This window comes from Callithrix jacchus, chromosome 15, assembly GCF_049354715.1.
Source record: "Callithrix jacchus isolate 240 chromosome 15, calJac240_pri, whole genome shotgun sequence".
NCBI classification, from domain to species: domain Eukaryota; kingdom Metazoa; phylum Chordata; class Mammalia; order Primates; family Cebidae; genus Callithrix; species Callithrix jacchus.
Genome location: NC_133516.1, coordinates 26,005,587 through 26,021,514, shown reverse-complemented (window position 1 = coordinate 26,021,514; position 15,928 = coordinate 26,005,587). Strand labels below are relative to the sequence as shown.

General features: G+C 39.2%; 1 protein-coding gene across 8 annotated transcripts in view; it reads left to right on the top strand.

The window, feature by feature from the left end:
* The window catches only part of LOC144579515 (uncharacterized), a 55,592-nt gene that overhangs the window by 27,493 nt on the left and 12,171 nt on the right, over positions 1–15,928 (top strand). For 6 of the 8 annotated variants that reach the window (XR_013527245.1, XR_013527242.1, XR_013527246.1 and 3 more), the window contains exons 2-4: positions 6,733–6,865; positions 7,609–7,774; positions 13,731–13,873. Coding sequence is in view for 1 of the 8 variants with exons in the window: in XM_078350598.1 (XP_078206724.1) it covers positions 7,649–7,774; positions 13,731–13,873 (269 nt within the window). In the remaining 7 variants the exon portion in view is untranslated. Of the gene's footprint in view, positions 1–6,732; positions 6,866–7,548; positions 7,775–13,730; positions 13,874–15,928 lie in introns of those variants that run through there. The other 2 variants (XR_013527248.1, XR_013527247.1) reach the window with 2 other exon arrangements.

Here is a 15,928-nt window from a genome sequence, read left to right as displayed (position 1 = left end):
CTCGGAAGGGAAAAAGCCCTATTTGCAGGATTTGCTCATTTCTGTGGTGTAACTATGCTCCCACTGTCCAATTTCATGCTGCCAAAGTGATACTATTGAATATGTCATTGGGAAGAAATATGCATAATTGACTAACTTGAGCTGGTAAGAGCTGGCTCCAGCATACCACTGACTGAAGTGAGGGATTAAACCAACAGATAGAATCAGGGTGTGGCAGCTCATAAGAAGTTGGAACTGGGTAGACTTGTGAGTATGAGAGGAGGAGGCAATATGAAAGTAGGCCAGTCCCAGACGAGAAGAGTAAGTTGGCATAGAAAGGCCGTGTTCTGCTAGTTGAATCTTGGTGCAGCTCTGAGTTTCTCTTTTACAATGCAAATACCCTTCAGAAACACAGAAACCGACTCAAAAGGCTGCTGCCACGGTTCTGTTGCACTTTGATAATGGTGCAGTAATTCAGGCCAAACTGTTTTCTGCTGCTGTGAAGCACTGGATGAGGCTTTCCTGGACTTGGCCTCCCAGAGGCTGAAATGAAATCAAAGAGACAGGATAAATGGAGGCTTTTCCTTCCCTTTGGTGTGAGGTTACGTGGTGTGAGCGTATTTTCTGCTGGGAATTAGTTGCTTAGAGAAGAAGGCTCAAGCAAATCTGGACCAGGTGTTCACCCCAGTTAGTCTTAGAGCCAAGAAAAACCATTTTCTAGGCACTGGAAAGAAGAAAAAGGGGAATGCCAATTAATGATCATCTTTCAAATTCTTTCTTCTCATCCAAGGGACTGGGTTTTGTCTGGCCTTCCACGCTCCACTAGGCAATTGAGCCGTATTTCTGCAGAGAATTTTCTGATGATGATGAGTCAAGGTACCCAGTGGGGAGTTTTAAAGATAGATGACTTCCTCTATGAAATCAAAGCTTTATCTTCAGCAGGATCTATAGAAAGCTAACACAGGCAGTAGAAAAGGAGAAATTCAGTTACTCAATTGAGAGGTGCAAGCAGAAGGCCATAGATGTCAAATCACCAGGGTGATGAATTTTTCACAGAATCCAGTGTTTTGGCAGAATTGTCCTGAGTGACGGGTTGCTTAGGTGATGTGCAGACAGCTTTTTTCTAACTCAATGGAATGCCAATTATCTTTTTTTCTTTACCTGCTAGACCCTCAGGAAAAGAAATCTGTATATTTTAAGAAGGCGCATATATTTCCTTCGTGAGTGAAATGAAACTAAGGAGATAATCTTAATAAATTATGAGTGTTCTCTTATTCTGATGAGGAGAAAAGAAAGGTCAATATTCCTTCTAGAGCAGTCTCTTGATCTATCCAATCTATTAAAGAATAATTGAACCAGCAACAATCATTTCCATGAAGTATCTACTAATTACGCTGCCCTATAAACAGTCTCTGCATTCAGACATGCCAATTGCTAAAAATGGATCATTACATCACTAAGGGTGTCATTAGAGTTATAACTACTCCCAGATTCAGAAGATCTAACCCTGAAAAATGAGGGCTGATATTTTATTTTCTCTTTATTGATGGTGCCCCAAATGTCACCTCAAATATTCTGAAAACTTTGTTTTACTACAAATTCAAGTCTTTGTGTTAAGGTATCCCAAAATACACCATTTCCTTTAAATGATTCACACATTTTTTTATCCTATTCAGCAAACTCCAAGACAGTTGATCGAAAAGGCACCATGAACCAAGCCTGATATACTCAATTCAGGCTTCCATTTTTATCTTTCAAATAAGGGAGTTGGTTTATCTATGAATTAGGATTAGACTCACCTGTAACAGAACCAAAATAACAGTGCCTTAAGTTAAGCATAGGGTTATTTCTCTCTCACGTAAGTGAAACCTGGAGGTAAACCATGCAAGGCTGGTACAGTTATCCATGATCATCAAGGACCTGGGCTCCTTTAATCTTGTTGCTCAGCCATCCCCCAAACATGGCTTCCACTTCCTGGTCTAAGATGGTCACTCTAGCTCAAGCCATGAAGCCAACATTTCTACCTTTAGTTAAAAAAGGGCGTGTCTCCTCTCTGAAAAGGTGCCACCAGAGTCACACTCAACACTTTCACTTGTAATCCACTGAAAAGCTGCCAGAGAGTCTGGAAACTGAGATATATACTCTTAAATATTGAGGATTCAATTACCATGGATGAAAGGGAGCATAGATATTGGGAGCTAGCTGTTACTACCTCAGATTAAAGCAATGATTTTTAAATTGTGTTCTGAAAATCCTAGGGTTTTAATGTGTTGTATAGGGGGCTGCTGTAGGTTTGGGATAGGGGAGTGTGGGCAATTTTACATTGGATTCCAGAACACTTCTTGAAATCTGGACACCTGCGTCCTCCCCTACCTTTTTGGGGGGATGGAGTCTCGATCTGTTGCCCAGGCTGGAGTGCAGTGGCTTGATCACAGCTCACTGCAACTTCCGCCTCCCGGGCTCAAGCGATTCTCCTGCCTCAGCCTCTCAAGTAGCTGGGATTATGGGCACCTGCCTCCATGCCGGGCTAATTTTTGTAGTTTTAGTAGAGTCGGGGTTTCACTATGTTGGCCAGGCTGGTCTTGGGCTCCTGACCTTGTGATCCACCCACCTTGACCTCCCAAAGTGCTGGGATTACAGGCATGAGCCACTGCACCTGGCTAGATCCCCCTTTTTGAGGTGCAATTGTTTTAGGTCACTTCTGATGGGTACAAGTGGTCTGGACTGAGAGCCACTGACAACTTACTGGTAAGAACTCCCAGGGTCTCAGAAGAAGGGATGCTTTAGTGGTACCTTGGGCTGGTCAAGGGGAGATTGGATTCTGGAGCAGAGTGCCAATTCTGAATAAGGACACATTGAGCTGGTGTTAGGCCAGTGACATCATATGACACTGAGAGAAGAAATAAGTGACAACTGAGCCCTGAAATTGGACTAAGATTCTCTGTTTTTTTAAAGAGAGCTCACTAATGGTTACAGCAGAACTTCTCAACCTTGGTACTGTTGACATTCAGGGACAGGTAATTTTTTCTGTGTATAGTTGTAATGTGCATTGCAGGATCTGCCCACCAGATGCCAATAGTATACCTCTAGTTGTAAAACTGAAAATGCCTCCAAACATTGCCAAATGTTCCCTGAGGGCAAGATTGCCAGCAGTTGAGAACCACTGATTTAGAATCCACATGATGATGTCCATTTTTATACATTGCTAATGGGTACAACTTGATACCAATACTTTCATACATTAGATGGGCTACATATCTTAATATGTTCACAACCTTGACTTAATAATCCCAGTCCTTAAACTCTACTCCAAGAAAACAATTTGTAAAAGGCTTCTTGCCTGAAGATGTGCATTTCCGTACTATTTTCAACAGAGAAAAATTGGAAACAATAGAAAAATGTTGAACAGTAGGGAAACAGTTAAGTAAATTGTGGCAGATCCATGTACCCAGTAAAATGTGCTTATGAGTCTATGATAACATGGGGAGAAACTTAGGATGCAATAAGTGAGCAAACAAAAAAAACTATGCAGAGAAAAAGACAAGAAGGAAATTCACCAAAATGGCAAAGTCTGGGACTGGATTTGAAATGATTTTTCCTTTTATTTTTCTATTGTTTCCAAGCTTTATTAGCTCCATAGGAATTACTTTATACCAAACTATAAAACAAAACTTAAAAAAATACTTTATTTAAAGAAAATACCCTGGTGCACACTCCTTGTGAATACTCTCTGTCCTGCAGAATCGACAGAGGTTTATAAGCATTCCCATAAGCTCAGGCTGTGGGGATATAGGCAGACACAGATGTTCCTTCCTGCACAGAGTTATCATGCTTTGTGCCAAGTTACCCTGACACCTTTGCCTCAATCCATTGGACCAGGAAACCCTGTTAGAGATAAAAGCTCCAGCAGGCTGGATAGAAAGAAGCCCAAACACCTATGAAAAGTCTTGATCCAAGGCACTGTCAAATAGAAGCCTTTGATACTGGAGAGTGGCAAACAAGGTCAATCAGAAATTATACATGTAAAAAACTCCATGAGGAAGCATCTCTGCCACCCCTGGGAGATTAACAAGGACAACCAGCCATTAAGCAACTGTGAATCTCCAAGGGCGAAAGGTATTATTGTGGTTCTCCACAAAGCCACAGAGGCTTTCCTCGCTCCTTCACTTTCTCACAAAAAATTCCACAATGCATAACGATCTTGACAGAGTGTGACCCAGTGTCTACATGAAGTGTTTCTCCGTGTCAGTGTGTATAGTAGACATACAGCGCAGCTAGAACCCTCCTTCTTCTCCTCAATGGCCCCAAAGGCCACTCCACAGATGAGTGGCATGGGAAACTTGTTAAAGTTCCAAATGTCAGGCTTCTCCGTAGATAATCTCATTGGCTAGTCTTGGGGAGTGGGGCACTTAGGGGTTTGTATTTAAGAGTTCCCAGGTAATTCTGTTGCATAATTTTGTTTTGGAAATATTATTTTACTTACCACTGGAATAACTATGTCCTTATGCTTTAACTCTGAAGTAATCCTTAACAAAATGAGGTAGCCATATACCCAAAAGAATTGAAAGCAGGGTCTCGAAAAGATACTTGTACACCCTTGTTCATGACAGCATTACTCACAATAGTAGCCAAAAGGTAGAAAGCAATTCAAATGACTGTCGATGGATGAAGAGATAAATACAATGTGGTATATATGTACAATGGAATATTATTCAGCCTTAAAAAGGTAGGAAATTTTGACACATGCTACAACATGGATGAACCTTGAGGACGTTATGCTAAGTGAAATAAGCCAGTCCAAAAAGGACAAATACCATATTATTCCACTTATATGAGATACCTAGAATAGGCAAATTCACAGAGACAAAAAGTAGAATGATGGTTTCCAGGAACTGGAGGAGTTAGGAATGAAGAGTCATTTTTTTTAATGGGTATGGAGTAGCAGTTGGGGAAGATAGAAAGTTCTGGAAGTGGATGGTGGTAATGGTTGTACAACAATATGAGTGTAAATTCCGTGTTGTGAATGGTACACTTGAAAATGATACATTTTATGTTTTATATATATTTTAATGTTTTATTTACATGCATACATATATACATGCATAAATACAGCATGACAACTCTGTCATTTGGCATATAAAAATATATAATGCTTTATATCTCTCTATATAAATATGTATATACCCTTTGACACACCTACTTACTCATCTAACCACATACTATCAGCAGCCACCAAAAAAAATCATGAGATATTTTTTCTAGCAAGGAAATAAGCCGCCCCAAAGAAATCATAGCCAATAAAATAATTTTTTTGGTACAGAATACTGTCAGAGATTAAAAAAAAAAGCTTTAGGAAATAAAATTAGTGCAAAGCAAACATCATATCAGGGTCACTTATCATAAAATAAACTGAGAGAAACAGGAAATAGGAGACTAAAATAAATCTATTTAAAGAAAAAAAAATCATTCCCAAAAGTTTGCAAACAAGTCTTTCTGGATCTTTAAAAACATCTCTGAAATGTCTCAGTTTAGAGACCTTAGAATACTATCTCCATTCCTCACTCTCTGAAGTGTGCATTTACGTCCTCTCTTATAAAATTAATCTTTTCCAAATGTTCAAATAGATCTGGTGACTCTGGTGGGTGCCCAGCAGAAGAGCCCTGTTTCAGTTGGGAAACACTTTAGGGTGGGCAGGACTTGCTATAAACAAGTTGGAGACAGACAAGATGGGGAGCAGGGGAGACCGTGTAATATACGATGCTGCAAGTAGTGGGAGGCATTTGGCAGGAGACCTCACAAATACGACGTCGACGATTAGGGTGGTAAGCTGCTAGTCATTGTTTTCACAGAGGGTGAGACCAAAAAAGTCAGCTTTAAATACAGCATGAGTGATCTTTAAATGAGGTGAGAATTCAAAACAACAGTGGCTTTAAAAACACAAAAGTTTATCTTTTCTTCATGTAACAGAATCCAGAGGTAGGGGATGATGTGGCGACTGTGAAGTTGTCAGGAACTCAGCCTTCTTCTGTCTTGTTCTGTCGTTCTCACTTCGTGGGTCAATGTGATTATCCGACTATTTTTGTTTGTCTGTTTGTTTATTTTTTGAGATGAAGTCCTGCACTGTCGCCCAGGCGGAGTGCAATGGTGTGATCATGGCTCACTGCAACCTCTGCCTCCCCAGCTTGAGTAATTCTTCTGCCTCAGCCTCCCGAATAGCTGGGATTACAGATGTGTGCCACTGTGCCCTGCTAATTTTTTTTGTATTTTTTTCACCACATTGGCCAGGCTGGTTTCAAACTCCTGATCTCGTGATCTGCCTACCTCAGCCTCCCAAAGTGCTGGGATTACAGGCATGAGCCACTGTGCCTGGCAGACTATTTGACTGTTTAAGCTTTGGCCATCAAGTCTATATTCTGGCCCCAGGAAAAGAGGAGGGGTGAAAAGGCCCACTTCTTCCAGTAACAGAAGTTGTATATGGCACTTCCATTTATATCCCAGTGACCAGAACATAGTCTTATGGCCACACCTAACTACAAGAGAGGCCGGAAATCATGGTCTTTATTCCAGGGAGCTGTTTACCCAGTTAAGATAGGGAAAGCCAATATTGGGATAGAGGAATTAAAATCTTTGCCACTGGGAAGTTAGGTCAGCAGACGGGACTCTGAGAGTTCTTTTTCAGACCAATTACTGTAAACTTTTTACATGAGACACTTCTAGAAGCTCTGGCTGAATTGTTTCATTTAATCCTTACAGCTTCTCTGGGTGTACAGTATCAATTCCACTTTAAAAACAAAGGAGCCCCATAAATTGTGCTGTTGGTCTCCAAGTTCTTCAGGTTCAGCCCTGTGTGTTCCCAAAGCCCCTTTCCCTGTGGCACCAAGAGGTGGTAAGTAAAGTCTGGCCAGGGGACAGCTGCATTTGTCTATTGTAAGTCTCTTAGCTGTAGCCATGGTCACCTCTAAACATGTATGTCTTCTTGACTCCACACTCTGCCATGGAGGAGACCAGGAGCCCACTGCATGGAAACTATGCACATCATTTCAGCTCTCCTTTTACCTAGGAGTCTTGAGAACCTAGGCTGGGCTGCTGGCTTACCTGGGTTTTGAGCTGACGTTAGCATTCTGGGGTGGAGTTACTCATTCTGGGTTTGACTGCTGCACTCTCTTTTGAGAACATGCTTGTGCTAAAAGGTGTGTGTGTGTGTGTGTGTGTGTGTGTAACGGGGGGGGGGGGAGAGAGAGAGAGGACTTATTACAGTCCTCAGAGGACCAAAGAGGCAAAGGGGAATCAACTACAGAGCTGGGTCCTGTCCAACCCCACACACCTGCTCCCCCGCCATGCCTGGCCCCCCAGTGCTGAGACATCTGTTGTCAAGAGATAATACCTGAAACCAACAAAGCTGAGAAGTCCCCTTTTACTGGCTCTATTCTCTCTTGACAGATTATATGGGTTCTTTTCATATTTTCAAAGAACCCTCTTGGGGGATTAGAAAATTTAATGTTTAAATCACTGACGATGAGAAACAAGCCAAGAAGAGCATTTTTAAAAAGGGATAGGAGGCCTGATTTTGTTCCTGCCTGGGAGCCGCTCACTCCATCCCAGCACTCAGAGGGGAAGTTTTCTCCTTAGGGAGCTGGCTGGGTGCAGCCTGGAAGTTCTGAAAACACAGATGTCTCTGCGTTGCTGTGGAAAGACCACAGAGGCTTCTTCTCAATTCCACAGCAAAGTCATTCCACTGGAGTTCGTGGCTGACTTCCTTAGAAGAACAGTTCCCGTGAGAGAGGACAGAATCCTGGTTAGCTCTTCCTTTTACAAACTTCCTTTCTTCCCTAATCTACCCTCCACCATCTTGTGTTTTGGCCGCTAAGTCAAATCCTTCTAAAAAGCTCTTAATTTCTGTTTTTAAATATCTTTTCAACATAAAACACGTAAGTAAACACTTGTTTGTTATAAAAAGTTTAGAAAATAGATAATTTTTAAAAGGAAATAAAAATTGCCCGTTTTTCTATTTCCCAGGGTTAATTATGGCTTTTTATTTATTTTTAAGCACTATATATATGCGCTTATATATTTTATATATATATAATATATAAGCATAGTGTGTATGTAAAGCTTTTTTTAAAAGCAGAAGTTGAGTCTGGCTACTTTATAACCAATATTGCCATCTTTCTATGTCAATAAATATGAATCTGCAATATTGTTTTTAATGGCTGAAGACAGTCCATTGCCTCACCATTTAAAAAAAATCCCCTCTTAGTGGCTGAGCACAATGACTCATGCCTGTAATCCCAGCACTTTGGAAGGCTGAGGCAGGCAGATCATGAGGTCAAGAGATCTAGACCATCCTGGCCAACACGGTAAAACCCCGTCTTTACTAAAAATACAAAAATTAGCTGGGCATGGTGGCAGGTGCCTGTAATCTTAGCTACTGGGGAGGCTAATGCAGGAGAATCGCTTTAACCCAGGAGGGGGAGGTTGCAATGGGCCGAGATCGTGCCACTGCACTCCAGCCTGGCAACAGAGCAAGACTCCATCTCAAAAAAAAAAAAAAAAAAGAATCCCCTTTTATTGAACAATAAGATTAATTTGCTGCTCTATTTTTAAAATGATTGTTATTAAAAAGATATAATGGCACCTTCTTGATTATTTCCTTAGAATAAACTCCTAGAAGCAGATTACTGGGCAAATGTTTTGTAAATTTTTTTTAATATATATGGTCAAATGACCTATAGAAAAGTTGTAATAATTTACACATTCTCATCTACTTTATGTGAGGGGATTCCTTACATTCCAGTTTATACTGGATACTATGCTGTTCTTTAAAGTTCTGGAAAGTCAATGATATGCTATAATCTTTTGGAACAGAACCGTAATTATAGATCTGTCCTGTACAGAAAGCTTTTCTTCCAGAATTCCATCTGAGAACTCAGAACCCAAGGCTGCCAAGAAAAGAGCCAAATTAGAACCAAATTCAGATATGTCTGTGTTTCAGACATCCTCTCATTTCCATCAGCCTCTGAACACACATCTGGCCAAACAACTGTCTGTTTTTTTGTGACTGAGGCTGGATTCAGTGCTGACCTAGATAGAGAATCCTTTTTATTTCATGACCAGCTCTCTGAACCATCTGGTCTTGGCTAAACAGGTTACCCACACAGTTGGAACCTTCATCAGTCAACTAGCTTTCCTCTTGCCAGTTTTTAAATAAAAAATGTTTCCTATCTTGCTCTTTACCTCAAAAAAGAAGGCACAAGTGACTTTTTTTTTTTTTTTTTTTTTGCCTGATAGCTAAGTAGGTAGCTTCTTTTTTAAAATCTTGACAATCCTACAGATTCTATTACAGCTCCCGAAAGCTCTGAGAGAGTAGAAAGAGAGAGAGGAGGAAGACGGAATTCCCGCGGTCACAAGGACTTGGGCCTGAGGAGTTGCCTCTGCATGCTATCAAGCTTACTTAAATATTTGAAATAGTTGTGGTTGAGGGGGAAATGCCAATTATCTTCAAAAATGAGATTCTGTTCTTGACTACAAGTGTTTTTCCCAAATCCGAGGATTAAAGCAGATTGTTTTTTCCAAGCTCATGAGCTATTTTTATCTGCCACAATATGGAGCGCGCACACCTGTTTGCACGCACGTCTTTGTGCCTGGACACTTGTGTTCATCATGTGAAAGGCAGCGCTATGAGACAGGAAGATTTGTGTCTTAACACCTATGTGGAAGTTTATTGCTATGGGATGAAGGACTATCTTCTTTTACAGTTATGCATTTTCTCTATGCTATTTTGGGATCTTAAAATCAGTCACAGGAAACAAATTAGACCTACTTTTATTTTTATTTTATTTTTTAAAATTTCAATAGCTTTTGGGATACAAGTGGGTTTTGGTTACATAGATGGATTCTATGGTGGTGAATTCTGAGATTTTAATGCACCGTCACTACAACAATGTACACTGCACCCAGTTGCAGCCTTTTATCCCTCCCCCTGCAACCTCCCCCAACCCTAAGTCTCCAGAGTTCATTATATTACTCTGTATGTCTTTGTGTCCTCTTAGCTTAGCTCCCATTTGTAAGTGAGGACATATAGTATTTGGTTTTCCATTCCTTAGTTACTGCACTTAGAATAATGGCCTCTGGCTCCATCCAAGTTGCTGCAGAAGACATTATTTTACTCCTTTTTATAGCTGAGTAGTATTTCATGGTGTATATATACCACATTTTCTTTATCTACTCGTTGGTTGACGGGCATTTAGGTTGGTTCCAAATCTTTGCAATTGTAAATTGTGCTGCTATACACATGCGTGGGCATGTGTCTTTTTTACATAATGACTTCTTTCTTAACTTTAATTTTAAGTTCCAGGATACATGTGTAGGACGTGCAGGTTTGTTACATAGGTAAATGTGTGCCATGGTGGTTTGCTATACCTATCCATCCATCACCTGGGTATTAAGTCCAGCATGCATTAGCTATTTTTTCTGATGCATTAGCTCTCCCTCCCCCAACTCCCCCACCAATAGGTCCTGATGTATGTTGTTCCCCTCCCTGTGTCCATGTGTTTTCATTGTTCAGCTCCCACTTATGAGTTTGGTTTTCTGTTCCTGCATTAGTTTGCTGTGGATAATGGCTTCTAATTCCATCCATGTCCCTGCAAAGGGCATGATCTCATTCTTTTTTTATGGCTGCATAGTATTCCATAGTGTATATGTACCACATTTTCTTTATCCAGTCTATCACATTGATGGGCATTTGGGTTGATTCTGTATCTCTGCTATTGTGAGCAGTGCTATAATGAACATATGCATGCACGTATTTTATAATTGAATGATTTATAGTCCTTTGGGTATATACCCAGTTATGAGATTGCTAGGTCAAATGGTATTTCTGGTTCTTGGTTTTTGATGAATCGCCACCCTGTCTTCCACAATGATTGAACTAATTTACATTCCCACCAACAGTGTGAAAACATTCATATCTCTCTGCAGCCTCACTAGTATCTGTTGTTTCTTCATTTTTTAATAATCACCATTCTGACTGGCATGAGGTGGCATCCCATTATGATTTTGATTTTCATTTCTCTTATAATCAGTGATGTTGAGCTTTTATTCATATGTTTGTTGATCACATAAATGCCTTCTTTTGAGAAGTATCTGTTCATTCCTTTGCCCACTTTTTAATGTTTTTGTTGTTGTGGTGGTGGTGAAGTTCCTTGTAGACTCTGGATATTAGACCTTTGTCAGAAGGATAGGTTGCAAAAATTTTCTCCAATTTTATAGGTTGTCTGTTTACTCTGACGATGTTTCCTTTTCTGTGCAGAAGCTCTTTAGTTTAATTAGATCTCATTTGTCAATATTGGCTTTTGTTGCAATTGCTTGTGATGTTTTCATTGTGAAATCTTTGCCTGTGCCTATGTCCTGAATGGTATTGCCCACGTTTTCTTTTTGGGTTTTAATAGTTTTGGGTTTTCCATTTAAGTCTCTTTAATCCATCTTGAGTTAACTTTTGTATAAGGTAGAAGGAAGGGGTCCATTTCAATTTTCTGCATATGGCTAGCCAGTTCTCCCAGCACCATTTATTAAATAAGGAATCCTTTCTCCATTGCTTGTTTTTGTCAGGTTTGTCAAAGATCAGATAGTTGTAGATGTGTGGCCTTATTTCTGAGTTCTTTATTCTGTTCCATTGGTCTAGGTGTCTGTTTTTGTAACAGTACCATGCTGTTTTGGTTACTGTAGCCTTGTAGTGTAGTTTGAAGTCAGGTAGCATGATGTCTCCAGGCTTGTTCTTTTTTCTCAGGATTGTCTTGGCTGTATGGGCTCTTTTATAGGTTCCATATGAATTTTAAAATAGTTTTCTTCTAATTTTATGAAGGATGTCAATAGTAGTTTGATGGAAATACCATTGAATCTATAAATTACTTTGGCCAGTATGGCCATTTTCACAATATTGATTCTTCCTAACCCTGAGCATGGAATGTTTCTCCATCTGTTTGTGTCTCCTCTGATTTTCTTGAGTAATGGTTTGTATTTCTCCTTGAAGAGGTCTTTTACTTCCCTTGTTAGCTGTATTCCTAGGTATTTTATTCTCTTTGTAGCAATTGTGAATTGGAGTTCATTCATGATTTGGCTCTCTGCTTGTCTATTGTTGGTGTATAGGAATGCTTGTTATTTTTCCACATTGATTTTGCATCCTGAGACTTTGCTAAAGTTGCTTATCAGCTTAAGAAGCTTTGGGGCTGAGATGATGAGGTTTTCTAGATATAGGATCATGTCATCTGCAAACAAAGACAATTTGAGTTCCTCTCTTCCTATTTGGGTACCCTTTATTTCTTTCTCTTGCTTGATTGCCCTGGCCAGATCTTCCAATACTATGTTGAATGAGTGGTGAGAGAAGAGATCCTTTTTTTGTGCCAGTTTTCAAGGGGAATGGTTCCAGGTTTTGCTCATTCAGCATGATATTGGCTGTGGGTCTGTCATAAATGGCTTTCATTATTTTGAGGTACATTACTTCAATACCTAGTTTATTGAGAATTTTTAATATGAAGGGATGTTGAATTTTATTGAAGGCCTTTTCTGTGTCTATTGAGATAATCATGTGGTTTTGTCTTTAGTTCTATTTATGTGGTGAATTACATTTATTGGTTTGTGTATGTTGAACCAGTCTTGCATCGCAGGGATGAAGCCTTCTTAATCATGGTAGATAAGCTTTTCGATGTGCTTCTGGATTTAGTTTGCCAGTATTTTACTGGAGATTTTTACATTGATGTTCATCAGGGATATTGGCCTGAAGTTTTTTTTTGTTATAGCTCTGCCAGGTTTTGGTATCAGGATGATGCTGGCTTCATAAAATGAGTTAGGGAGGAGTCCCTCCTTTTCAGTTGTTTGGAATAGTTCATATAATGACTTATTTTCCTTTGGGTAGATACCTAGCAGTGGGATTGCTGGATCAAATGGTAGATCTGCTTTTAGTTCTTTAAGGAATCTCCATACTATTTTCCATAGAAGTTGTACTAATTTACATTTCTACCAGCAGTGTAAAAGTATTCCCTTTTTGCTGCATTCATGCCAATATCTATTGTTTTCTGACTTTTAAATTACGGCCATTCTTGTAGGAGTGAGGTGGTATCTTTTTGTGGTTTCAATTTACATTTCCCTGATGATTAATGATGTTAAGCATTTTTTTCTGCTTGTTGGCTGTTTGTATATCTTCTTTTGAGAAATGTCTATTCATTAGGCCTATTTTTAGAACTTCCCATTGTTAATTGTGTTGTGTTTTTATGGTCTCTATGCTTTTGCTCAGGCATAATTACTTAATCACACAAAACATTCTTATTGAGGGCCCACTTAGGGCAAAGCCCTCTGCTGAGTTCTGTGGAAGGTATCAAGGCAGAAGCCCTAGGCCAGCTCTTTCATCGACTAGCTGATGAAGGAGTCTTAGTTTATTCACCATTAAGACAAAATACATGTGCTTACTATTCCCATTGGGCATTAACTTCCCTACACTGTGAGCTCCTCATGGTGGTGCACCTTTTCATACACCTGCTGACAATTTGTATGTCCTTTTTGGAAAGATGTTTGTTCAGGTCTTTTGCCCATTTTAAAATCACATTATTTGTATTTTATTGTTATTGAGTTGTTTGAGTTCCTTATATATTTTGAGTATTAACCCTTTGTCAGACATATGGTATATATGGTTTGCAAATATTTTCTCTGAATCCATAGGTTGCCTTTTCATTGTGTTGATTGTTTCCTTTGCTGTGTAGAGGGATACGTGGTGGCAGCGAGGTCCTGAGCTGTCCCTAGTTAGCATCTCCTGCCACAAATCAGAAACATGTGACTCAGTCTGGAATGAGGCTGATCAAAGCCTTCATGGAACTATTCACCCCAGCTATGGATGCAAGCACAGGTAAGCCTGACAGATGCTGAAGTCACACCAGAGGTGTTTGATTCAGCACCTTACACAATTTATAGTCATATATTTGTTGCTATTTAAAAGTGTTTTATTATGAAAACTTTTAGCTGTATAGGTTATAGACAGAAGAGTATAATGAAGCCTCAGACACTTATCACCCCACTCAAAGTGATAATACTGCCTCCCATTACTCTCTGCCCTTGAATCCTAAACATCCTGCCATCCCATCCCTTATGTATATCTGAGATTTATAAGGACTTTTTAGAAATGTAACCACCATGCTCTTACCCACCCTAACAAAGTTAACAATTATTCCTTAATATGAGATTAGTTGTCTCCAAGATATCTCTTTAGGATTTGTTTTTAAAACCCTCCAAGGCTCATGCATTTAATTCAATTTGATATGTCTTAAGTCTTTTTTATTCTCTAGCCATTCCCTATCCTGACTACATCAAACTGAAAAGCTTCTGCAGAGCAAAGGAAACAATCAACAAAATGGAAAGGCAACCTGTCGGATTCAGAGAAAATATTTGCAAAACATACATCTGATCAGGGATTAATATCCAAAATATATAAGGGACTCATACAACTCAATAGCAAATAAAAATAAATAACCTGATTAAAAAATGGGCAAATGACCTGAATACACATTTTCCCAAAAAGGACATACAAGTGGTCAATAAGTACATGAAAAGATGCTCAACATCACAAATCATCAGGGAAGTGCAAATTAAAACCACAGTAAGAGATCATCTCACACCTGTTAGGATGACTATTATCAAAAAGAGAAAAGATAAGTGCTGGTGAAGATATGGAGAAGAGGAGACCCTTGGACATTGTTGGTGGGAATAGAAATTGATACAGCCATTATGAAAAACAGTAGGGAGTTTCCTCAAAAAATTAAAAATGGAACTACCATATGATTCAGCTATCTCACTTCTGTGTATATTATCCAAAGGAAATAAATTTAGCATGTTGAAGAGATAGCTGCACTTCCATGTTCATTAAAGTATTATTCATAATAGCCAAGATATGGGGTCAATTTAAGTGTCTGTCTACAGATGAATGCATAAAGAAAATGTGGTAAACATACACAGTGGAACACTATTCAGCCATAAAAGAAGGAAATCCTGACATTTCTACCAACTGAGAGGATGCCATGCTAAGTGAAATAAGCCAGATACACACAAAAATATTGTATGGTCTCACCTTATTGTGGAATCTAAAAAGGTCAAATTCATAGAACCAAAGAAGAATGGTGGTAACCAGTGTTAAAATAGCTAAAATAGTTACTTGTGAGACCATTAGACTGAGGAGGTAAGGCCTTGGGTCTTACCTAAGCTTGACCAAACAAAAACTGCCAACAAATCTATAAGTAGGGATTTTCCACTAAAATAAGGCTACTGCTCCACTTTAACCAATCCAACATTTTATGTGCCTTTCTTTTGTGTTCATCCTATGAAAGTCTTCCTCTTGTGCCCTTGCAGGGGAGTCCTCAAACCATTTGTGGTCTGGAGCTGCCTGCTTAATGAATCACTGTCTGCTCAAAAAAACTCTTTAAAATTTTAATGTGCCTAAATTTACCTTTTAACACCAGGGATAGTACAGCAAAGGAAATAGGGAGATGAAAGTAGAATGAGTAAGTTCTGGAGACCTAATGTACAGCAGGGTAGCTGTAGTTAGTAATAATGTATTGTATATTGATATGATATTTGCTAAGAGAGTAGAACTTTACACACACACACACACACACACACACACACACACACACACACAGAGGCAACTATGTGGAGTATGGATGTGTTAATTAGCTTGACTGTAGCAATCATTTTAGTATACATACATGTATGTCAAAACATCACATTGCACACCTTAAATATATACAATTTTTATTAAAAACAAAAACAGTTCTCATTCCTTTTTGTTTCTTTTCCATGTTATTGATTTATTGAAGAAACTAGGTTATTTATCTTGTAGAATGTCTCACAATCTAGATTGGGCCGATCGTTTATTTGCAGTGTTGCTTGATTTGTTCTTCAGTCCCTTATA